Source organism: Poecile atricapillus, chromosome 7, assembly GCF_030490865.1.
Source record: "Poecile atricapillus isolate bPoeAtr1 chromosome 7, bPoeAtr1.hap1, whole genome shotgun sequence".
NCBI classification, from domain to species: domain Eukaryota; kingdom Metazoa; phylum Chordata; class Aves; order Passeriformes; family Paridae; genus Poecile; species Poecile atricapillus.
Genome location: NC_081255.1, coordinates 28,065,910 through 28,090,815, shown reverse-complemented (window position 1 = coordinate 28,090,815; position 24,906 = coordinate 28,065,910). Strand labels below are relative to the sequence as shown.

General features: G+C 40.6%; 1 protein-coding gene and 2 long non-coding RNA genes across 5 annotated transcripts in view; 2 read left to right on the top strand and 1 right to left on the bottom strand.

Moving 5' to 3' along the window:
- Positions 1 to 1,756, bottom strand: part of RNF11 (ring finger protein 11) — a 30,319-nt gene extending 28,563 nt beyond the window's left edge. Inside the window, exon 1 of the mRNA XM_058842292.1 lies at positions 1,211 to 1,756. Coding sequence (XP_058698275.1) covers positions 1,211 to 1,333 — 123 coding nt within the window. The 5' untranslated portion in view covers positions 1,334 to 1,756. The remainder of the gene's footprint in view (positions 1 to 1,210) is intronic.
- A 132-nt stretch (positions 1,757 to 1,888) lies between these two features.
- On the top strand, positions 1,889 to 17,557 carry LOC131580749 (uncharacterized). 3 transcript variants are annotated; one of them, XR_009277952.1, is made up of 6 exons: positions 1,889 to 1,976; positions 6,807 to 6,984; positions 7,100 to 7,179; positions 7,399 to 7,550; positions 11,390 to 16,402; positions 16,793 to 17,557. It is a non-coding gene; the product is annotated as an uncharacterized LOC131580749 (long non-coding RNA). The 3 variants fall into 3 exon arrangements; XR_009277950.1 differs by having other exon boundaries at positions 7,399 to 7,534; positions 11,390 to 17,557; XR_009277951.1 differs by having other exon boundaries at positions 7,399 to 7,543; positions 11,390 to 17,557.
- A 1,714-nt stretch (positions 17,558 to 19,271) lies between these two features.
- LOC131580750 (uncharacterized) lies at positions 19,272 to 22,226 on the top strand. Its single transcript, XR_009277953.1, has 3 exons — positions 19,272 to 19,503; positions 19,665 to 19,887; positions 20,262 to 22,226. It is a non-coding gene; the product is annotated as an uncharacterized LOC131580750 (long non-coding RNA).
- Positions 22,227 to 24,906: the final 2,680 nt, after the last annotated feature.

Below are 24,906 nucleotides of genomic sequence, written 5' to 3'. Positions count from 1 at the left end.
TCACACCCAAACAAAACAATCAGGCACACACTGCCAAGAAACATCAGTGCAGCTTCAGGGCACCAGCAAGGGCTGCTACGTGTAGGGCTTCTCTTCAACACTTATGAGGCTCCTACCAGGGTGGAATTCTTGAACTTGCTAAAGCATTTGTAGATTACACGCCTGTCCGGTTAAATACTTCCTGCAATTTTGTTAATTATACATCAGGGTCTGCAATTAGGGAATGACTCCCATCCTAGAAAACATACAGCTCTCCTCAAGTCACCTCCCCCTCCCCAGAATGTGTGTCTCGGCTGCCGTTTCTACAGATTCCTCTGGAATGTATGCTATTATCCCAGATAGGAAAATACTTTCAAAACTTGAATAGGATGTGCAGGTCTACCGCTGGATGGTTTTCATTTTCATTTTTCAGTGCTACAGACCGCTTGTTTAGGTCGATACACATTTCTGTAGGCAGGGGCGGAGATCTCCGGGAGCAGAAAAGTGCAACCCCAAGTTCAGGTTCTCTTTCCGTGTCCATCCCTTCCAGAGGCGGCCAAGCGCAGGCTCTCACACCAACGCCATCCCCCCTGCACATCGGCGTTATCCTCCGCTGTCAGCAAAGCCATCACAGCAAATACCCGGCCTTTTCCTTCTTTCCCCCTGATTCGTCATCAAGATGTAAATTAACAGATTCTCTCAGAGACAGAAAAAAAAACAAGACCCCACCGAACAATGAGAAACACTTCCCCGCCGGTGCCCCACAGGACGGAGGGAAACAGGATCCCTTGCGCTGGGGGAGTTACTTAGCGGGGATCAGATGCTGCTAAAAATACGGGAGCGGTGCGAGCGGGCCCGGACAAAGCCCGGGCAGGGCCCGCGGTCCCCGTCCCGGAGCGTCCCCGCGCCAGACGGTGATGTCACCGCCGGCGGCAACAAAGGACGCGGCACCGGCCGGGCGGCCCCTGCCCTCCGCCCCCCGCCCCGCCGGCGGCACCGCGCCTCCCGCCCGCCCGGAGCGCCGGCACCGGCCGAGACAAAGCGGCTTCCCCCGCGCTACGTGCGGGCGGAAAGGGAGAGGTTCGGGCCGCCCAGCGCCGGAGCGGCGGCCGTGGGGAGGCGGCGGCCCCCGGGGCGGTGCGGGCCGGCCCCCGGGCGAGCGGCCCCGCGACCCCCGCCAGCCGCGGCGGGGCCCCGCTGCCCCCGACCCCGCTGCCGCCCCCTCCCCTACCTGATATGGCGGCGGCGGCTCCTGATCCGGCTCAGCCCCGTCTCCGTAGCTAGCTCTGTCCGACTGGGACTCGTGGAGCAGCGAGATGTCATCCGAGGTGGGGGACTTGAGGCAGTTCCCCATCTTCCCGGGGGGGAGCGCGGCCCCCCCTCCGCCTCCTCCCGCTCCGGCGGCGGATCCGCGCCCTCAGCCTCCCCGCCGCAGCGCGCAGCCCGCAGCCGCCCCGCCGGGGAGGCTCATGCCAGCCCCGGCCCTAAGCGGCTTAGCAGCAGCAGCCCGGCCGCCTCCCGCTCCGCTCCGCTCCGCAGCCGCCCCGACCCCCGAGCGGGGGGGGCGGCAGGACGGGCCTCCCACCCCCCGTGGGGAAGCGGGCTCCGGTGGGTCCGCCCGCCCCGCGTCTGCCCGGCGCGGTTCTGCTTCCCGGTCACCAGCTCCCTGCGCACTGGGCTTTGTCGCACGGGCCGCCCTGGCTCCTCCTCTCACCCCTCCCCGCCGGGCCCGGGGAGCAGCCGTGGGGCCTCGCTGGGCTCCGCGCCCCCCGGCCCCGCCGCGGGGACAGCCCTGCCCGCCCCCGGCGGGACGAGGCGGGACGGGCCGGGCTGGGGAACCCAGCTGCCTGCTGGGCTCCCCCGGCCCCAAAATGGTGGGAGCCGCTTCGCTCCGCCCCCGAGCGCGGTGTTTGTTTGTGTTCCGGGCATGGCGGAGCCGGCGGCCGCGGGCACCCCCCGCTCCACCCGGCCCTCCCCGGCTGAGGGGTTTGTGCGAGGTTTGTGCGAGACCTTCCCAAGGGTTCCCCCGCGGGCGGATCCCCAGGCAGGGAAGGGGGTTCCCTGTGCTGGTCGCTGGAGTGAGCGGAGGAGCGGTCAGTGTAGGCACAGGGCGGTGAACCCCAGAGTGGAGCAAAATCAGCAACTGGCACTTGGCTTTTGCGTTTCTAAATGTTTTTTATGCAATGAGCAGGTACTCTAGTAAGCCATATATTTGGCTCTTTTTTTTTTTTCTTCATAAAAATATATTCATACTTGGATGTAAGTATAGGTAAGTACTGATAAATGCAAATTTGAGGATGGCGAATCCCCGTGTCTCTGTGTTAGAGTGCCAGCACTGACCCACACAGAGGGGAATGTTTGATGGACCTATCAGTGTTCTTCGGTTCCTCAAAATGCATCCTTGGCCTTCAGATTTACATCACAGAAAATACTTTAAAATCTAATTTTAAAATGAGGTACTTTTTAAAGTGGAGCAAATGTGGTGCAGATGTCAGCAGCTGCAAAGTCCAGTCTGTAAAGCAGTACAGCGTGGCTGCTGCTTATCACCGAATTCTCTGCTGATGCAGCTCAGACCTGCTTTGCACCAGAGCTCCCATCCTGGGTCAGAGTATCTATGGACTGTTCACAGTGACATATTTTGTTCCACAACCTTTGCTGGTGGACCTCAGTCTGGGATCAGACTTTTTGCTGATTATCCTTATGAGTTCGTTCTTGGAGATTTCATTTTATTGCTGTTCAGGGTGGTTTGTTTTGCTGCTTATCAATGGGTAAGTTAAACAACCCTGGTGTAAAGCCTGTGATTGCTGCCATTTATGGTATTCTGACACAGTTTCAGGCTTTTCAAGGAAACTGAAACTAAAAATGGGGCAGGATTCTGAGTGTTTTTCAAGATAGGCTTTGCAATGATGCATTGTAAATAATGACTGTTGTACATGGCTTGCTTATTTGGGTGTTTATCCTATGAGTCTGTTGGCTTGGTTTAATAGAATTAGGCAAGCAATTGTTGGAGGGGATCCAGTGAACCACTGCCTCACCCAGTCACGATTTCAAGGTTAAGGCAATGTCAGAGCTGTGAGAACCTGTGATGGAGCTCCAGCGTTGTCACTGGTATTTCCAGTTGTGCAGTGGCACCATTGGGAATGAGATTACAGGCAACTAGAAAGCCTTATTTATTCAGCTGTTATCTCGTGTTTTGTTTTCTCTCTAAGGCTCGGGCCTGTGACATTGATGTAGTTCAGTGAAAACCACAGGTCACACTGTGCTTTGGTGTGAGGCTGTGATCACAGTTATGATCCTCTACAGTCAGGAGGTCCTCTGGAAACCTGTGGTGCCTCCCTGCTGGCTGACGTGCCAAAATAGCCTTTCTTCGGAAATCAGAGTGCAAACTGGTCTTATCCTGGTATGCAGTCAGGACATAGGTGGGATTTCCTGTATCTCATGGTATAGGTGCATTTATTTACCTTGAGGCAGATCTCCAGAAGGAATGGCTGCTAAGCCCAGTTAAAACTTTCCCCTTAGTAGGTGCAGGATGCTCTAAATCTGGGCATGTTTTAAAAAAACGCAGACTTGTCAAGTGCCAGAAGAGAACTGCTTTTCATGGTGGACTCAGAGACACCAAAGAGGAAGCAGAGGTTCATGTTTGGCCTTGCAACAAGACAGATTGCACCTGTGAGAGCTCTGAAAGGGGAAGAGCTCTACCAGTCATGCCTGGATTCTTTGAAGTAGGGGGTGGTTGAAGGCACTGCTTTTCCCAGCCACTCACTCCCGTTATGTCAGATAGGTCATTAGTAATGGCTTTGCATCACCAGCTCAAAAGTTGTACAAAGGTCCAGGAGATGGAAAATTGAAAAATTGTTGTGTTCACAAATGCTTTTAATATCCCTGTGTATGCTGAGGTGTAGCTGTGAACCTACTCCTTTTGCTACCACAATTTTTGCAGGTTGGGGACAAGGAAGCAGAGGGATGGGTCCTCTGAGGATGTGATTTATGAGTATGGTTTCTTTGTTTTAGCAGAAGCACAGGGCAGTTTAACCGATTGCTTCAGTTCTGTCTGGTTTATACTTCCTCTACTTAGTTTGGGGAACAAGTAATAGTCAGAACGGATTTTCTAGTGTCTTAAAATGCTCCTATAGAGGAAGAAAGATTCATGTAGGGGTTTAGGGCTGCACAGATACTACAGATGGAAAAGATAAAGCAAATACAGAAATTTGTGTCAGGCTAGTATCAGTACAGAAGTGGCAATATAAGTCAATGAAACTTTTTCTCACCTGTGGACATTTAAAGAGTTGGCTTTAATCTGTTGTCAGAGTGGAAATCAGGATGTTCTGAAGTTTACCAGTGTACAGAATTCACGTTCTGATACACTTCAATACAACAATGTCATTCACAGGTCTGTCCTCACCACCTTCTGTCAGCTAGCATCTTCTGAGTGAAATCTCTTTCAAAACAGAATGATTTTTTTTTAAAAAAAAGAGTTTTAAACTATGCAGACCAAGTTTATTTTACAGGCAGTTTTATTTTACAGGCATTTGATATGAGAGGAGGCAAGTGACATATTGATGTATTCTTAAGGCTCACATGAGGTAGCCAGAGATGATGAACTATTTATCTGAAAAATCTGTTTCCTTTGGCATTAAAAATCTAAAATCCACTGAGGACATAAGTCCTTCTTGTTAAGAGATCCTCTGCAAAATGTATGTAATAAATTGCCTAAATTTAGATGAAAGACCCTTTGATAACACCATTTTACGTGATCCATGCTCATGTTATTGTTGGACAACATTTTGGATATGTTTAATATGTCATGCTTAACAAAGGTTTTTGAAAGACCTTTTCTGTCCTCAACATGGAAAAGTTTTTTCACTTCCTTTTCTTCCACCAAGCTTATTTTCCCAGCACTTATCATCTCTCATTATGTCTTATCTTTCTTCTGGATATGATTGTTTTCCCAGTTCATACACAGAAGCCCAGTTGACTTCTGAGTGCAATCTTTCCATGCCATGGTACCCAGAGGTTCAGAGATAAAACTCTTTGCTGGGGTAATGTTGACGAATAGATCACAATACAATTTTAAAACCTTTTTCTGGAAGGAAAAAAAAAAAAAAAAGACTTTGTATACCTCTGGAGAATGGAAGTAAATTACATTCTTCTATTATGTATGTGAATCTGATTATGGGAACGGTGGAATTAATTTATCTGGCTATAAAGAACATGGCATCTTCTAAAATGCACATGATTATTTTTAGTTTTGTTGATTTTAGCTGAACCATAGACATTTCTCAGTGTATATTACAACTGCATATTGCTTTCTGGGACAGAGTGAATGCAGCACTAGAAAGCAATTATGGAACTAATATATTTCCCTGAAATGTACTTTGTGATGCAGGATTTTACTCATGTTTCTAAAAATTACTTAAACTTCTGCCTAAATGATGCTGGTATCACAAATATGCCACTTATATCAATTTATCCCAAAGATACCATCTTGGTAAGGAGAAGTGTTCCATTACTGGCAAGCGTAGCTTACCTTCCATAACAATGGTTTTCCCCAGGTCCAAAATGTTTTTTCAGCAAGGAGTGTAATGCCTGCCTATTCTATGCACTGGGGCACCTGCACTGTGAGCCACAAAGAACAGAAAGAACGTGTATTTTGGCACTAAAACACGCAAGCAACAAAGCAGGCAGTCATCATACAAGAGTAACCCCTTCAAACAAACCCTCTGTCACCCAGTTTCCGGGTGAATTCTGTGTAGGAATCAATTTTCCTTTTTCTCCTTGTACCACATGTTGCCACAGTCTCAACTTCAAGAATGATCAGAGACCTATAAAACATGATCTAAGGGGAAAGATTGAAAGAATTGGGGTTGTTTAGTCTGAAGGAAAGGAAGGTGTTGGGAAAAACAGTAATTATCTTTCAAAATGTAAAATGTTTCTCTGCAGAGAGAAGGAATAGGTTTTTCTTTATGTTCAGTGGGTCTAGAGCAAGAGGTGATGGACTTGGAGATTTAAAGTAGACATTAGGAAATTAATTCAAACTGGAAATGTACTTTGGCACTGAAAATGATTATCTGGGAATCTCATTTGCTGAAGGCTTTGAAAGGCGGATTAGGTCACGTGTCTCAGGAATGGTTTTAGTTGCAGTAGATTATATGGAGATAACCCCAAAAGGTTCCTGGCTGGTTTGTTTCTCTCAGGTGATTTACAGCAGATGCTATACTGCTGAGTTATTTTGATTCTCACTCTTATATCCTCAGAAAATGCCAGTAAGAAAAGATGTCAGTAGGTAAAAAATTGTGTGAGTAGAGTGGGTGGGGACGTTCCCAGTAGCAGAATACTAAGAAATGACAGTTCCTGCAGGAAAGCTGGTGTGTTTGAGCAGAGTGTGACATGCTGACATGTCCTCCTGATGGGCTTTGGGACACAAGTATTGGGCTGGCTTTCAACAAGTGTTGCTTAGTCAATACACAGAAATCTATGTTTTAAATTTTAATTTTAAATTTTAATTGAAGCTTCACTTTTTGCCATGTTCAAATATTTCCTGAATTTGCTAGGAGTGAACTCTATCCACAGTTCACCACTAGCCAGTTTGTTACACTTTTTCTTCCTCCAGCTCTCTGCAACAGTAAGGTATCCAAAACCAGTAAAGTATCCAAAATGCTTGTAATTCTTGTCAAAAAAAAAAAAAAAAAAAAGCAGAGTTGAGGAATGAATTGTTTGTTCTGCTGCAAAATTTAAAACACCCCTTGTTCACCTTCTCCATAGTCTTCCTGGTTTCCTGATTTTCACCATTCTTCCTGTAGCCTAAAATTTCTCTTTTCTTTCTGTAGGTAACTGTGGGTCTTCTGCAATAGCAGAGTGATGAAATGACACTTGAATAGATTCATGAGAACCTAGGGAGTGTGACCTGCCAGACAAGTCTGCCCAAATCCAAGATCACCTATGTCTTTGTCATTCCTTGACAGAAAACTGTTGAAACTCTTCCTGGATACTGAATGATGGCTACAGGTACTGTGTTCTAATCCCTAAGATTGCTATAAGTCAAACTCTTTATTATGTGTTTTGTTTGTATTGTTAAAAGCAATTTTAGATGTCTGAAAACTGTTACAATGCTTTGTTTCAGTTTTTCCTTGTGGATCATGATTTGTAAATCTCTGAGATGTCTCACTGTCCTGCAGCCTCCTTCTTTGGTCCCCTTTTCCAGTAAGCATGGCACCCCAAAGTGCACAGAGTGATCAGTTAAAACCTCAACTTTTAATAAAGAAAATATTATTTAGTGTGTACAAAAACGCCATCAATCAAATTTAGTGTCCTTCCTTTTTCCTAACACATCACTGGCTGCAGTTTGTAGCTCCTGTCTCTCCCTGTCCTTCTCCATGTAATTCCTGCCTGCTCAGATTTTCTTATTTTATGCTTCTCCAGATGATTATTCTGAAGGGCACGATTTTGCACTTCCTGTTGAAACTTTGGCCTGTGACAGCTTAGCTGGCTGAATTGCAGCAGACAAGTTACTGGAGACTGAACAGAAGGAATGTGAGAAGGAGCCATTGAAGATTTTGTAGTGAAAGTATGAGGTGGTTGTGAATGACTGCCCTTGGGAAATTCACTTTATCCTCTGGCCAGAAATGCTTCTTCTTAACATTTAGCTTTACTTTTTGATTAGTCTATGTTTGTACAGCCTCCTCTTGGAAGGAAAGGCTGGAAATTTGTACCAGTATTTACTTTTGCATGCTCAAACACTACTGTGTTTCCTGAAAAAGAATTCTAGAAAACAACTTTATCATGCAGAAAACAGAAATTATCACAAATTAAGCCGTTAACAGTATGAAAAGGAATACAGGAAGGTGATTAGTTCCTTAGTCTGTTCTGATTTTGGTTGTGTGGAGATTTCTATATGACATGAAAATCTTGCTTGTTTACTTACGTGACAAAAGAGGAGAGAGGCCTTTTTTTTAGTAGAACATACTGTTTAAACAAACACCACAGTGAAACAAGACAGATAAAGGTACTGTAAGTCTATTTTTTTTGTAATGTTTTGAAATTTTTGTGTCTAAATTATTTTTCTTTTCATTTTTGAAGTGCATGCCTACAGTTAGTTTTTGTGACAGCAAACTGTTCCCCCTCTCAGTTAAGTTCACAAAAGCTGCACACCGTGAAGCTACTTTAACTTTTATTTGGGGGTGTTATCATCTTAGCAGTGGACTTGCACACTGCTTCAGAAGTTATGAAGGCTGCATATTGACTTAGAAAATGTCTCAAAATCACAGGCACTTTGTTTGGTGTTTTGGTCTGTGTGCTGTTCCACAAACACTCATTTAGACTGCAGGGGACTGCACAGACACAGGGTGGTTGCAATGGTGCATTTTGCCTCTGGCTTACAAGCTGTACCCCAGCACAGTGCAAGGGTTAAGGACAAGATAAAATCACTTGCTGTTGTTTTGATTTCCTGAGGGGTTGTTGTTTTTACATGAGAAATGAGGAATGCACTGAGGACCATTCCTGTGCCAAAATTTCAAAGTATGTTCCTGTCAACTGTGGTGCCATTCATAGGTTTTACATCAGAATCTTAAATTTGGATATAAAGATCTCTGTTGTAGAAGCCCCATCTTGTGGACAAGCAATCAGCGTCTGCTTCAGCACAACTGACATTTGAAATACTTAGAAAATGTGCAGATATTTTGGTATTTTTTGCAACAAACTGGAGAGTCTTCATATTTCTGGACAATATGGAAACTTCATTCATGTGTAGAAATCAGCCTGTGCTTTTCAAAGACTATTTCCATAGGAAGAAATTGTGAATTGCAGAGAGATATTAACACTGGGGTGGAAACAAGGATGGTGCCCTCAGAAGCCTGTTTTAATTCCAAATCAGCTAAAACACAAGTCTGAATCCTATCTTGAATTCCCAAAATAGTGTCCTGTAGCAGTTGGGTAGCACAAATGAGTCTTTAAATGGTAAATCATATTAGGGCAGAAGGACATCCTTTGAAAAAAATTGTTAAGAGAGAAAGAATAGCAAAGTATGCATGAAAACTGAATCTGGAAATTTGGAAATATCCTTAAGGAGATTGTTTCAGCACAGAGTAATGGAAGAAGTCAAGCAACTCCAGACTCAATGAGTCAACACACTTAGTAGGAAGTGTGTTAGGAAGGTAAAAAGAGTGTGAAAACAAGCCTGTGGTAAAAGCTATTTCCAGGTTTCAGTATGACATTGGTAGGATATATTAGATATATTCTATTAAATAGAATAATATATAATTAGAAAGTCTTTTTGTTGCTCTCAAGAAATTGGGTTGCTCTATGATAGTTTTCTGTTTCTTGCATATGAAGAAAGTAGGAACCTTCATGATGGTTTTCCATGTAGTAATTAAGGCTGTAATGAAGGGGCCAGAAAATGTGGCGACATCTAGGGAAAGGTTGGCAGAAGTGCCTCCAGCTGAAACACCTCCCACTGAAACTAGAGACACTTCATTTTCTGCAAAGGTGGTATATCCAGGGAAAGTTCTGTTGGAGTGGCTTATTTGGAAGGGATGCCAAGAGTAAAGAAGATTCTGACATGTGAACAGGATGCCATTGCAGCCCCTTTGATGGGAGGAGGACAGGGGTTCTATTCCTACACGTGGATGTCTGACTGAGCAAGGAGATTAACAGAGGCAAAAGTTCAGGATCTGGACATTGCAAAGCCAGGAAATAATTTCTTAGTTCTTACCAATAGTAGTTTGGATGAAATCTTCACTTTTAAGGCATACCAGCTGCAATACATTTTACTATTCAAAATTACCTTTAAAAGTGGGTGTATGTCTGCCACTTTACAGTTTAAGTTTAAAATAACTGTTTCTTTCATGTTGAATTGAAATAATTAGATTTGCATCATTCTGTAGTCTGGGAATTTCATGAACATCTCATTTGTAACATATACAGATATGGAAAAGTCACTTTTCTTAATAAGCCAATAGATACAATTATAAATGCACATTATCAGTATATTACTAAAAAATTCACAGAAATATCTGACTCTTTTTGCTTCTCATATTCTTTTGGAATAGAATTCTACATTTTTGATGAGGGGCATCCTTGATGAATTGTCTGAGTCAGTGCAAAACCTTTGAGAAAAATGTATATTCCAAATTTTTACCTCAGTCTTCTATTTAAGGAGGAGAATAATAAAATTTTAGCAATATACAGGGCTACAATTTTTACCTGAGAGCAAATTCTGCTGGAACCAGAATGTGCAATCAAAATCTTTCTTGGTGTGAGGTGAAGCCATGAAAGAATATTTGCAGCTCCTTTCTGTGGAAGTTGTTTCTTCCTCAGGAGACTGGGAACAGCAGATGCTGGTTCACCCCTCAAGGGAAGAGCAGATGAAGTGGGAACAGCTACTTAGAATTCCCTGTACTTAAATATTAAAGTATGAACAGTTCAGCAAGAGGAGACAGATATTAGTATGGTGTGAAATCTAGAGGAGCTGTAGCCTAGGAAAATAAAATGAAGATGTAAAGCTTGTCATAAAAGGGTGTTGGAAAGCAAGGATTTATTCCAGTGGTGTTGAGGGAAGGAATAAGGGCTGCTCAATCCCTGCTCCACCAGGTGAGTTCATTGTAGTACAGAGGAAGGACAGGTCCTGGTATAAAGGACAGACTATTGCCTTATTCTGAGCAGAAGGCTCTAGAAAAAGTAATTAGTAAAAGCAAAGTCTCTGTAGGAGTAGAAGAAAAGGGTATCATTCAGTGATACTTCTTGGAATGTATTATAAATTACAGGTGTTTGTTTATGCCTGTATGAGAAGGAAGGGAACTGATTACATCAAGGAGAGCAATTTGTTGTACCTTCCCTGCTTGGGTACAATAAAATGTTCAGTTGCAGAGGGTTCATTGCTAAAAGTTGAAGAGTAGTATTTATCTCCCATACTAATAGATTTTTTTTCAAGAAAATACAGCAGAACTGGAAACTCAAAGTTTAAGTGTAAACCTGCAGTAATCCACTGTCAGAAGAATTGTGTAGGTGTATAAAATTGATTTCAAAGGGAATGAAGAGGTGTGACTTGTGAATTGCTACTTTTTAAAGATAAAAAATTAGTTCACATGTAGGTCATGTTAAAAAAAGAAAGTAACTTTTCATCCTTATCTCTTTATTATGCACATTTTTATAGATGTTTTCTTTGGTTGCCTGTAGCCTTTCTGCTTTTTTAAATATTCTCAAAGTTTTATTTGGATAAAAATGTTAAAAGAGGGAATAATACTGATATATCAAGTGATTTAGCATTAAAAAACCAGATTTTCAGTGGCCATTTGAAAACAAGGCTTGATGTGTTATGTCAATGCAAAATTAAATCTGCAGGTGATCTTTGAGCACTTGTGATGTATAAAAGTGTCCTTTTAAAGCTGTCTCTGTCTTGTGTCCCTTCCACTTCCAGCACAGTCCCTTTGTCCAGAGCTGTGGTGGTGCCACATTGCTGTGACCCCATTGCACCAGTCAGCACTGCAGGATCCACTTCCCCAGGGCTGGATCCTGATCCCTCTGCCATATCAGCCAGGTGAGGAGAAGGACAGGCCTCTGCCACCATCAAGGACAACCCAAATCTCTCCTGAGCCTCGTCCTAAAAGGTTCAGTAATTTACAGTTCCTTATGGCAAGACACTTCTTCTGGAATTGTCGTGAACATTTTAAAATGTTATCAGACAATAATTGCTATCACAACTTTTAATTCTGTGTTTCTGTTTCAAATTTTCCTCAGTTCAATCAGAACCAAAAGTTAATGCCCGTTGGCTAATTTCCAGTGCATGCCTCCACAGAACAACTGCTGCCTTTAACTGGTGGGGAGATCAAGGCTTGAACTGACAAAAGACATCTGTATTTTGGAAAACAAATTAATGTTTATGTTTTAATTTATAAGTTCCTGGCTCTTTTATGGTTCCTGTTTTTCAAGTAATGTCTCTTTGGATCCCTAGCTGATGGAGAGTCAAAATGGAAAAGGCCCATGAGAGAATTATCACAATAGAACATCTGGTCTGCATTGGAAAAAGCTGAGAAAGATATTCAACATCTCTGAGACTGAGGCAGCCATGAGGCAGTTTGAAAGTCAGTCCATGAAAAATTGTGCAGGTTGTGGCCACCTGGGCCAATCTAGTGTTGTTTTGGGAAGAGCTACTCTGCTCATGAACATCTGAATTTTAATCTCCCTTTAGCATGGATATGTGAGAGCTGGCAGTGGTATGAAAGGTGTTTGCTTTCCATAATGTTAATCTGAGTCCCAGCATTGTCCTAATTATATTGTGGGTTTTTGCCAGTCTCCCAGATTTCTTTTGAGCATGTAGGCTGGAGTCAAAAGGCTTTCCCAGGGCTTTTGGCATAGCTTGACAGAAAAGTGGATGGAAAGGACTTTGTATATTTTTGGAAGAATATTTTGCATCCTGCTTTAAACTATTCCAGAAGGTAAAAGGACATTAGCTAGACTGTGTTGGCTCACACACTGATATGTCACTAGTGGCAAGGAGTTTTATTCCTGTTTTCTGCAGTCACAGACTGTAAAAAATGCAAAGAAATCATGGACCAGCAAGGGCAGTAAAGGTGCCCCTGGATTCAGAGGGAACAAACTCCTTCCACCACATGGAACTTCGGTCCTTTAAGTCATCATAGCTCATGCAGAACAGAAACAATTTGACATGTATAACAAGAAACATTGCAAATTGTTTGCCAAACAAAGACTTATACTGCAGATGGAAGAACTGATGAAAATTGTTTATAGATGGGGAACTAAATGTAGATATTTTGAGAACAAGGTTGCTGTCTTCCTTGCCAAGACAAACAAATCTGATAGACCATCTCATTGCTTTAGGCTGCTTGAGGACCCACTGGAAAGTCTATGGACCTTTTTCCACAGAAAATTTGTGTATTGTCAATACATAAGTGTATTGTCCACAGTTACACCATGGCAGCTGCAGAGGAAATGGAAGGTTCTCAGGAATACATTAGGGAGAGCTGGATTTTTGGCTTCTGAAAGAGTGTGGAGAGCTTTTGGAAACTGTGGAAGTTTTTAAGCTGGATGTTACTGCTACAAAAGGTTATCTGTGAGTTAAACATAATAGTAATTAATCTGCTGTCTTTAGATCTTAACACTAACAACACAATTAAATTGAGAATTCCTATCTTCTACAATTGCAATTTCCAAGATGTCTTCACTCCTGTGAACGTATCCTGGTCTGCATTCAGAGATTTTTCAGTGTTACCTTTAGAATTCTGTGCACAGATGTTTTTCCAAAGCACTGTGTAATCATCCCAAACAACTGGTTTTAATGGGCCAGTTATTTTGGAAATCACGTAATGAGAACATAAATACAATCCCTGATACTGACATAAAACATGTATTAGCAAAATAATATAGTTTGTATTTCCCTGATACAGAGCAGACCCTGGAAATACATAACTCATCATGTCCTTAAACTTCTGTTATGTCTGTAAACATCGATATTGGCAGAGAGGCCCAGCAGCATCCTGGGCTGCATTAGGAAGAGCATTGCTAGGAAATCAAAGGAGGTGATCATTCCCCTTTGCCCAGCACTGGGGAGACTTCAGTGGGAATGCTGTGCCCAGTTCTGGGCTCCCTGCAGCAGGGAGGACATGGACGTGCTGGAGTGAGGGCAGGAAAGGCCTTGGGGATGGATAAGAGGAGCATCTGTCCTGTGGCTGCCCAGGGAGGTTTTGAAGTTGACGTCGTTGAAGAAACTCCAAACTCAACAGAGCAAGGTCCCGAGCACCCTGCCCTGGGTGATCCAGCTTTGAGCTGGGCTTGGGCTGAGTGATCTCCGGAGCTGCTTCCAGACTGGGAATGTTTGAGGCAGTTTGCTTGTGTCTTGTCAGCGTTTTAGCTGCAACTCGACTGTGGAGGAATCCTAAGGAGAGCAAAGGCTGTGACCCTAGAAATTCATCCAGATGGCTGAGGCCCAGAAAAGGCATAATGGGAGCTGCTAAGTATTCTAAATGTCTCATCAGAGTGATATTTCACTTGAAAATACAAAATAGAAATTATTTGGGTCTCAATGACACTGAATACCCATAATGTTCTCTCACTTCAGCTGGACTGCAGATGGTAACAACCTCTCTCTATCTGAACACGCTTGTTTTAGTTTAATCTTGCTCTGTAAAATTTTAACCTATATTTTTCTCTAGAAATTAATACTTGGTGCTTTATGGTGCAGAATTTATTTGCTGGTTTGTTCCACATTTTCTTTCCTTACTAGTACTGATATTAACAAATTACAATCTATTTTGACATATTACTTCAGTAAGAAGCACATAATATGTCTCAGGGAGTTGAGAATATCATAATTTGAGCAAGGTAAAATCAAAATATATAATTACATTGCATATTCTATGGCACTAAGTTTGTAACTATTCTTACAGTACCTTCAGAATAAGAAGGAGGATGAAATTCAAAAAGGGCTTTCATAGTTTAAAAATATTTATGTTGAAAGCTTTATGTTGAAGCAAGATTTATGTTGAAAGGCAAAGAATTTTTATTTTTTTTTTAATCAGCTGGATAGTGGTTGGAAGATTCACCTGTGGTTTTTCTTTATGAAAATGCCAAGGAGCTAACTTGCAGTATTGAGAATTTTCAGATCCTCCTTCTTTTGAAAATTCTTTGTCTTTTATATTGCCTCCAAGGAAAAAGGAAAGCACACTGGAAAACAAGAAATTGAGCAACATTGCACAAGCAATTAGGAAATAAATAGATTATAAAGCATTTTATTTTATTTTGATTTTGCACTTCAGCAAGTGAAACAATAAGTAAATAACCTGTTTCTTTATTATCAATATATGGAGTCACATGTATTAGTGACAGACCAAGGCATAAATGTATAAATAATAATAAATATAATAATAACAATAATAATATAAATAATATTAATAAATATAAATAATATAAATGTATAAAATAGCACCTGTGATAATTATTAGAGGACATCAAATTTTGCTAGGGATGAGCCCATTGTGGAAACACAAAATTAAGACTTCAGACAAAAATAACACATGAAGGTCAAATGTACTTAGTCATTGGTTGCTGTCTCTGCACCACTTTCCCCTGACTTAATGCTTTTACAGCACATCTCTGATTCAGTCTCCCCTGTCCTGTGTGGGATGGGGTTTTTGGTGGGGAGAATATTACTTTAAATTGACACCTCTAGCAGCAATTCCTACTTGTACTGATTTCCTTTTATAAATGTGTAACCTATTATATCTATCCAAGCCTGGCTGAGCTCCAAGTCACCCATTTCTCAGTAATACAGGAAATTAAATCTAATGTCTAATAAGCATAGAGGCTTATGCAACCTTCATTCCCTGTAAAAATATAATAATATTACCTTGTCTTTTGATAGCTAGAGAGTTGGGCACTTAGTTTTTATGTAGACCAAAGTGGCTCTGCATTTGGCCTTGAGGAGTCTGGGTTTATCCATCCTTTTTTGCAGACTTACTGAATTTCACCTCAAAAATTCTCCCCTTATTAAAGGCCCCCCCTGAATTGTTCATGTGTAGGGTTTGGTCCCTTTCACCACTTCTCGCTGTGGTAGGAACCTCCTTTGTTCCCACAGAGGGCTCTGTCCCCCGTGATCTCATCCTGGGAGTGCTGCTGCTTTCTTGTTCATTCTCTCTCTCCCAGGATTTTTCCAGCCTGAACAGATTTCTGCCTGTTCCATCTCATTTTCTGATAATACCACCACAGCTCTGTGTCAGTTGGTGCAGCCTTTAAAAATGCAGAAATCTGATTTTAGGCCATACAGGTTAACATAATTTCAAGGCTTTGTCTCCTGCATGTACTGGTTCAATAAGTGGATTTATACTGGATAATTTTAAACTGTTACAGCCGTCTGATAGCATTTCTCTCTTGCTGCTGTAATACATAAAGTGACATAAGGTCACTGATGCTGTGGAAATTGGTTTTGGAGATGATATGCTAATTCAGCAAGAAATCAGTTCTAGCAGAATCGCAAAGAAAATTATTTTAATCTAGTGTCATGCTACTTTGTTGGCTTTTAGGAAAGAGATAATTAAAATATTCAAGGGAGTTCCAAGTCTGTGGAAAAAAATACCATTTTGGAGATTTAAGGTTATTTTTGCCTCACAGTTTATTAGCATCTTTTCTGAAAGCAAGTTGAATGTGATGGGCACAAATGTGACATTTTCACATGCTGAAAAAAGTAAGAAATAAGATATTTCTTAAAGCTGAGTTCTGTATAAGAATAAACTTGGTTCAGTCTTTTCTGTGTCACTCACCCCATGTTTACAGTAACTGCTCCTGCAATTTTGTGGATGAAAACTTCCATGCAGATACGTCCAGGGCCATTAATGAGGCTGCATTATGCAACTAATTGCAACGGAGAACAAAATTACATTAATGGTGCCTGAGGAGAAAGAGAATCTCTGCACTCAGTGTGAGTAAGGGGTAGCCAATGCCTTACTTTTTCCAAAACAAATATTTAAGTTAAATTGAGAACAATAGTTGATATCTGAGAATGATCACTAGGAGTTTGAAAGCCCTATATTTTTTCAAAACACTGTCTTATGCTAAGGAATTTCCAAGCTCAAAAAATAAAATAACTGTAATGTTCACTGTATGAGTATGCCAAAGGAAAAAAATTGCCTCTTTCATAAACTCTTTCATCTTTTTGAGATAAAGAACAGAGAAAATGCATTTCTAAGAACTTTTTTTTTTTAATGTCTGAATTGTAAGAGTAGTGCTGTCATTGTCATATTTTAAAAGAAATTTTAATTCTATAATAAAGAAAAAAAGTTGTCATTTTACACTCTGTTCTTTCATAAAGCAGGTACAATGCTGCTGTTTGTGGAGGAAGGACACCAGCTGCAACAAGAGTAGTGTCTGTTCTAGAGTGAGGGATGAGCTCCACTGGAGATGAGTTGGCTTCCCTGGCTGCAGTGCTCAGCATTTCATTTTAGCAACTCTGAGACTGATCCAAGTCTTTGTCTCCTCCTGCACTTTATGCTAATGCAAGTACCAGCTTGTGTGTTATTGAAGAGAGAGAAATAGAAAATGCAATTCAATGTTTTATTTCATGCTCCCCAAGCTTATTCAGACAGACACACCCAGAGTGAATGTGTGCTGCACTCAACTTGGAGATCTTGTGTTATAAATTCTGGCTCCCCTGTGCTTTCCTGCTTTGCCCATAGAGCAGATAAGGGAGTTCATAACAGGAACACCCTGTTACCTCAGCTGCAGAAGGTTCTGAGAATTTAATGGCCAAGAGAGTGGAATTTAAATTTATTTTTGTTCAGCTTGTGTCAGCAAGCATTTAAAAGATCCACCAATTTATCTTTGTCAGAGATTGTTTTTCTTTTGGCTTAGCTTGGACACAAATCTCACTGTTGGGCTTATATTTATGGAGCAGGACCCAAGGTTTCTCCATGTGTTCAGTATTAGGATTTCGACTTTGCAAGTCTTGTTGCTTGAGATAGGTGTAAAAGTCATGTCTGCATGTACAGCAGGAACAGAACTGGGGTTTGGATGCTGCTACTTAGTCAATTGAGAAGGAACAAAAGTAGTTTTGAAGGCTGCCTCTCTTCAGGTAAAAGCTGCAAGGACAACTGAGCACCCTAATGATGGTATGTATTATGCATTTTATTTCGTAGGTGGATTTTGAGGAATAGTTTTTAAAATGTAGTTATTTTACTCTCATTTGTCAAACCATGTGTGACCATAGCTGTTTTTCCAAAATGCCTGGTTCACTTGCTTTTGTTGCCGCCAGTTGAGTTCTCACTCCACATAGTAATGTCCACAAGGTGGTGCCACAGCTAAGAAGTTTGCAACAAATAAGGCAAAAGTAATTTGATAATTCTATCTGCGCTTTTGTGACTTGACTAAACATACTAAAGTATCTGCATCATTAAAGAGTTAATGATTATTTCATAAGCGTGATATCACAGGTTTGCAAGCTCTTTTTTATAAATGACTTGTGTGAGCAGAGATGGGTCTGTCTGTCTGCTGAGCGAGAGCCACATCCACACACTCCTGTGACTGTCCCAAATCTTGTACAAAAATGAAGAGGCAGCTCAGGGTTTAGCAGACAGGCTGATGCAGAGATGTGCATTTCCTAGCAGGGTTACCTGTGCCAACACTGGCATCTGTCTTATGTTTTTTGTCTGGGTCACTTCAGCAGGAATCTGCTTGAATCCTGACAAGCAGAATAGTTCGTCCACGATTTCAGCCAAGAGTTTCCACTTACCCTAAAGTGGCTGTGGCACATCAGACCCTAATTTCCTGAGTTTTTTCTAGAGCCAGGGATAGCCAGGCTCCCTGTCCTATGCTAATCTACACTTGCCTGGTAATTCCAGAGGGGTCTGAGGTGCTTACAGAGGGGCTGCACAGATGCTCAAGTTTACGAGCATCTTTCTAGAAAAGATCAGACTAGAGAAAGCACGAGGCAGTAACAGGGAATGTAAGATGTCAAATGTACTGTCCTGTGCAGAAAAGACAACAAAGCTTCCAGGAAAAAGTTGTTTGTATTGATCTAGATGACTGCACTGACTTGTGTGGCCCAGAAGAGCTGAAGTGCAGCAGGACTTGGCCATTCCCCTCAGAAGGTGTGTGTCAGTTCTTCAGCTGCCCTTGGACACCTGGTGCTTCTTGCACCCCTGCCCTGCTCCCTTCAGTGGCCTCTGCAATCCAGGCATGCATGCTAGCACGAGAAATACTCCTTCTCAGCTTCTGCAGTGGACAAATTAAATTTGAATCATTTATTCATCACATAATTTTGTACCAAAAGCAGCAAGAAAAAGGTATACTTTAAAATACCATTCAGACAAGTGCTGCATTGACTTGTCTCCAGCTAGAATCTCTCTTTTGTAGGCATGTATCAGAAAGAGAAAAATAACAGGGTTTGTATAATAGGTTCCCTCTAAGTTGGTACATTGTTATTTTAAAACATACTAAAATTCTTCTGGCTTGTAAAAGACACAGTATAAATTAGGTATACCCAGGAAAGATGGTTTGTCCCCAAGTTATAAAGCAGAATGAGAGTTAGAAGCTTATTGAGTCCAATTCTGAAATTTGTCAAATAACACAATGGCCACCTATTTTTTTAAAGGATCATATCTATAAATTATATTTTAAAGTAGTTTACAGTATTTTGAAACTTTATATTGATTTCATCATCTGTGTGGAAAAGTCATTATCTAATCTGAGAACTAACTAAAAATATAAAGCCATGAGCAGGTCAAGTAGATTTAATTTCTGAGTCAGTCTGTTGAGTTAGCTTGAACTAACTGAATCATGACAGTGACATTGTCAGAATATTCCTGTAAGATTGTTCTGAGTGTATGGCTGCAATATGTCTTGAAATTAAATTGACATATTTCTGGTTTAGTTTGGATTTTGCATTTTCTTTGACTTTGCAAAATTGCTTTCAAAAATATTTTTTTTCAGGTATTTTGCACAGAGAAAAAACTATGTGTTCTTCTAAAGGGAGAGAATGAGTATCTAAGATCATACATCTAAGTCTCCATGGTGTGAAAACCCCAGGTATGCATTATTTTAGTAATTTAACAACTGAATTGAAATTCTGAACACTCTCCCTTGTAATACTTGCAACAATTTTGTGCTTTCATTGTAAATCCCATAAGTATTTTTAAAAGATCAAAACTATTTTTCCCCTAAGCCTGACTTTCTGGTTTCCCATTTAGGCAATCATGAACAAAACTGCTTCAGCTCTATGCCAGAGTCTTCCTGGGAGGAGGTGACTTGCAGAGTTGTGAGTTAGGAGTCAGTGTGAGCAGAAATCCTCGTGCAGATGCAGGGCGCTCACCGGAAACAATTGAGAATGGCAGTGGTATCCTGCAGGATGTGTGTGACATGCTCAGCTGGGGCTTGATTTACACAGGGCCACATTATAGATTATACATTCTGGTAATTGTGGTATTGTTATTGCTGGGCTGGATCTAAGCACAGGAAGTACATATAAGCACATTTGAAGTGATAATATCCACTCCTGTTTGAAAAGCAATATTTTATTCTCGTACATAATACAGTGTTTGCGAGGGAAAATAGATAATTTACTAACTGGTACTAGAAATACTAGAAAAAAAATACTAGAAATTAGGTAATTTACTAATTAGTACTAGAAATTCTAGGAAAAAAAAAACCTAGAAAATAGATAATTTACTAACTAGCATGACTTCTAGGGAAAAAGCTGATTCATTATGGGAAGCCACAACCAGGATTTACAAATAAATCCACTTAAATTTTCACTCTTAATCACTTTAATTTATTTTTTTTTTCAGACTGTAATCCAAGATCAGGAAGGAGACAATGCATTACCATCTGAAACACAAGAAAGATCAAAATAAGTTTTCAATGTGCCACCAAAACCACAGTGCTAGGTTTCTGTTGAGGCAAATGAGTAATACCATTCTAGCTGTGAAGGTTGCTGTGAGTGGGTAATAATTCCATTTAACTGATGGGGCAGATTATGTATTCTGCAAGAAAATAAATAATCCCAGGTAAAATCTTGCCCTATTTCTTTAGGTCAATAAGAGAACCCACCTACTGTACCCACTTGGCTGAAGTTGCTCTATGCATACTTGTCTAACTTTAGGGTTCAGGAACAGGTCTGTTCTCCATCCTACATCCCCAAAACAGCCTTGCTCAGGAACACATTGCCTCCAGCCTTGGTGTGGAGCAGGAATCTGTTCCTGCTGCTGCTCCCAGAATGTGGGATGACCCCCAGCTCTGCAGCTGCAGACAGAATGTGTCAAGGCCCCTCTCAGAGTCTCTCTGCCCATTTCTCTTTAACACATTGTAGGCTTCAGACTTTCCTGTGTACCCAGGGAATTTACTGATCAAGCCAGGGCTCCCTCCTGGAGGGGGATATGGGTCTATTCAGAACAGGGATGCAATAACCATTCAAATTTTGTGTGCCAACCTGTTCTCCACAGACAACACAAACTGACAGAACACAGGTAACATATTGTGAATGCTGTGCCTATTTCTTACTTTGTTTTGCCAGTGAAAATAGATTAAAATTGATATTAAGTTTCCTTCTTGTTCCTCCAATAATAGAAAATTACCAGGGAAGAGAAAATAAGACAGATTTTGTTCTCTAGAAAGGCCTTCAGCTAAATGTTGTTTTTTTTCTTTTAATACTATGAAACATTCTTGTCTGCCTTAATAGATGAGAAAAGTAACAGTAGAACTGTGAAACAAATTAGTACATCAGAAATATCAACCCTTGGACCATAGCTAAATCTATATTCATATTTGTAATAGTACTGCACATCAATAATATAAAGCTGTAGCGATTATATACTGTATACATTGATTTGTTGAAATGATAGTTATGGGTGAAGTTCTAAACAGACACTGCAACATATAATAAAGGACTGACCTACTAACAGATCTAATAATAAAACAGATCTAGTAAGACAAGCTCATACAGTAAGTAATCCAAAACCTAATGATTTGTTTCAGTTTCATGAAAAACTTTTTATTGTTTTCTGTCTGTGTTATTAAACATTAAGAATACATTTTCCTTTATAAATTTTAAATGTTTCCGGTCTGAAATTTTTGTGCAGACAGTCAAACTAACATTGAACAGAAGTATACTTTTTCCAGATGTTATACTTACAAAATTTTGAAATTAAAATCCTGCTGATGCCTCCTAATATTAATATGCCTTTTCATTGGGATAGGCTCATTACAATCTTCTTTTGGAAGTGTCATCTGCTTAAGTAAGATTTGATTTACAAAGCAATGCTAATATGTTTCATTTTAATTAAGATCTTCACTATTTTCCTAAATAGGCATATCTGTCCCTAGTTTTAACTTGTAATACCCTGTTTAACAAAAGAGCAGCTTCAATCATACTGAGAGCACTTCTGCAAGTTTTCACAGTTGATTGCTGGGATGAGAGCTGTAAAAACAAGGATCAGGTGAAGATCCTTTCTTGGATATGAGCCTCTATTTTTATTTGTAGTTCATAAGTCTACTTATTAAATAGACAATAATGACTATAATCAAATATATTTATATTTTTGTGTGTCATTGGAGTCAAACAGCAACCTACATGGCTGCAGTGTGTGTGAATGTTCCTGCAGCACATTCAGGTTTTGGCTTTCATTAGGCAGTAAGACATGTTGCCTGCAAAAATATCACACGACTTGAAAAGGAGACTCTAATTTCATATGGGAAATTATTTCATCCCTCTTACATGAGATCAAAATCACTATGCCTTTAATCATTACTATGGAAATGAAAATACCAGGCCACCAGGATTTGCAATTAACTTGAGGCATCCAGAGGAAATTCTGTAAGTTGCTTTAGTCTCTGTATTTTGTCTTGTCTGAAATCTGTCTGATTTTTGTTTGAGTTTATAAGAGCAATTGTTAGTGGAAATGTCTGTGTTTCAATTGAAGTGTTCTAACGAGTTTTCTGGTCTCACTTGAGCAGAATAACAACACCCAAAACAACTGAGATGTCTTTAGGTCTTAGATATTTGATTTAAATATTCTATTAAATACTTGACAAGTAAGAGTTCCTTAAGCATCAGAAGACAGAGAGTTTAAAGATCAGACTGAGCCATGCCTCCTGCATTTAGTTCTCCAATAAATCTGTCAGGACACTGACCAGCTGGGCTGCCAGATGTACTCCTCCACATTTTGGGTAAGTAATCACTTGGGCCTGGGATCTGCTGCACTACCTATGCCTGAACCCATTTGCAGTTATTTTAGGTGACATACTAAAGTGGTCAGCATGAGCTTAAAAGACTTTATCCAGCACTTTGACAGCATTCCAGAAGAAATTCCTTGGGATTTACAGTCTAAGATTTGATTTCAATTAATAGTCAGGATGCTGAATATTATTTATTCCACTCTAAAGCTCATTTTAATCTAAAATATGGTCAGATAGGGTCAATGCAGGCAAAATTATACTTCTTCCTACATAGAAGCCCATCTAGATATAAGCCAGTTTGTTCTGTCCCTAGATTTGGTCTGCAAGGATAACAGGAATGGCGACTGCAGCTGGCCTAGGATTCCCTTGCACTTGAACCTCATATAATTAGGCAAGTCTACTTTCCCACCAAATAAAATTATTATAAACAACAATATTATGAATTGAAACTTCTCAAAGTTGTTAAATTCTGTCGAGTTTGGAAGAGGAGCTTTATCAGGCAGATCCTCAGCAAGGCATTGGAGCCCAGTGGGCAGAGTGCTGGACAGGGATTGAGAAATCTGAGTTCTCCTCCAGACTCTCCTGACTTTTAAACGACCTTGAGCTGTCACTCCCTTGTGCTGTGGTTTCACAGTCTGTATGAGCAGGATAATAATCCTCCACAAAGTTTTGAGAGTTGCTGAAGGAAGGACCTGTATGAACACATTTCTTGCCCTAGCCTGAGCTAGGTGCAGCTGTGGTTAGAGGTGGCCAGGATTTGGTCAATTCCTCATCTATTCCAGAAAATCTGAGAAGTTTTCATTGTCAGACTCCTTGCTTTCAGCTGTCTGTCAAAACACATGTTCATGTTAAAGGTCTTTCTTATCTTTCAGACCATTACAAAATATCTCCAGAAAATTTCATTTGATTTAGTTATGCATTAATACTCAGTTCATATTCCTGTTACTGGGAACTGCAAAGTGCCTCTCAGAATCATACAGATAATTACTTAACATGGATAATGTATCTTTGACCTAAAAAAGAAAATACTTTTGCAATATTATGATTAATATATGTGGGGAAAAAAAATATCTGTTGGTTTATGTTGTCAGATATCTCAATTTGACTTTCAGTTTGAAAAATTCCCCTTGAAACTATGAATTTTTTTTTTTTTCAAATTATATATTGATTTTACACATTTTGTGTTAATAGACAACAAGCTCTGTGCACAAAAAAGAACAGTCTACTTTCAAAACTGCTGAATGGTTTGACCTCAAGGGAATATAAACTGTTGACTCATTGTTTTTACTGCATATAATATTAGTCCTTTGTCACATCCAGGGAATGACATCATCTTCCTCATTGTTAGCAGCAGGTTTGAATAACAGAAAAAGTGCAGCATTAGTTGTCTGCTGTGTTTGTTCTTAATAAATGAATGGATATCTGGTACCAAGAATCAGATTAGGGTTTTTGAGTAACATTTAGAAGAAGTTTGTGCCCAGACCCTGCAAGAGCTTTGCTCCTGGCCACCATCTGCAGGGCAGTCGAGCTGGCAGGAGCACGGAGCCTGCAGAGGGAACATCACTGATGGTTCTGCCTGCTCCAGAGTGATAAGAGGAGGCAGCAAAGAAGAGACTAAGCACAGAACGAAACAGATCTGTTCTTCAAGGTCAGCTCAGCAGAAGGAATCCCTGTGCTTCTGTGAATCATACTTCTCTGGAATCTAAATTTATGAAAAGTAATTATCTGGAAAGAAGTCATCTCTAGGGCACACAAACAAAAAGGGAACTGGTTATCTTCAAAATGCACCATTTTAAGTATTTCATCCATTCCAAATTTTATTCATGTCTATTAATTTTCTACTCCCTATAACTGAAGTATCTATGTCCTAGACTCAAAGAGTAATTCCTTATCAGAAGCATTTGGTTATATCTGCTTCATGGAAGAGGGAAACATCATTACAGCAAGTGATCAGGCTGCTGGAAGTCTTCTTTGAGGTGATAGACCACCTTCTTCTATGGCAAAGAAAGTTTTAAGTGTTGCTTCCTGAACAATAAATATTTCCAGTGAAATAGAGTTAACTGAGGGAGAGATTCCTTGAGAGTCTGACAAAGTGCCAAATGCTAATCTGCATTACCCACTGCCTCTAAGTTTTCCCAGGAAAATATGATTATTTAACTATAAAATTATACCTTCGTGGTTCCAAAAATATTTATACTGAAGATAAGTTCCTGTGTTGAGAGAATGAATCAAACTGCACTTTGAAAAGCTGAAATCCAT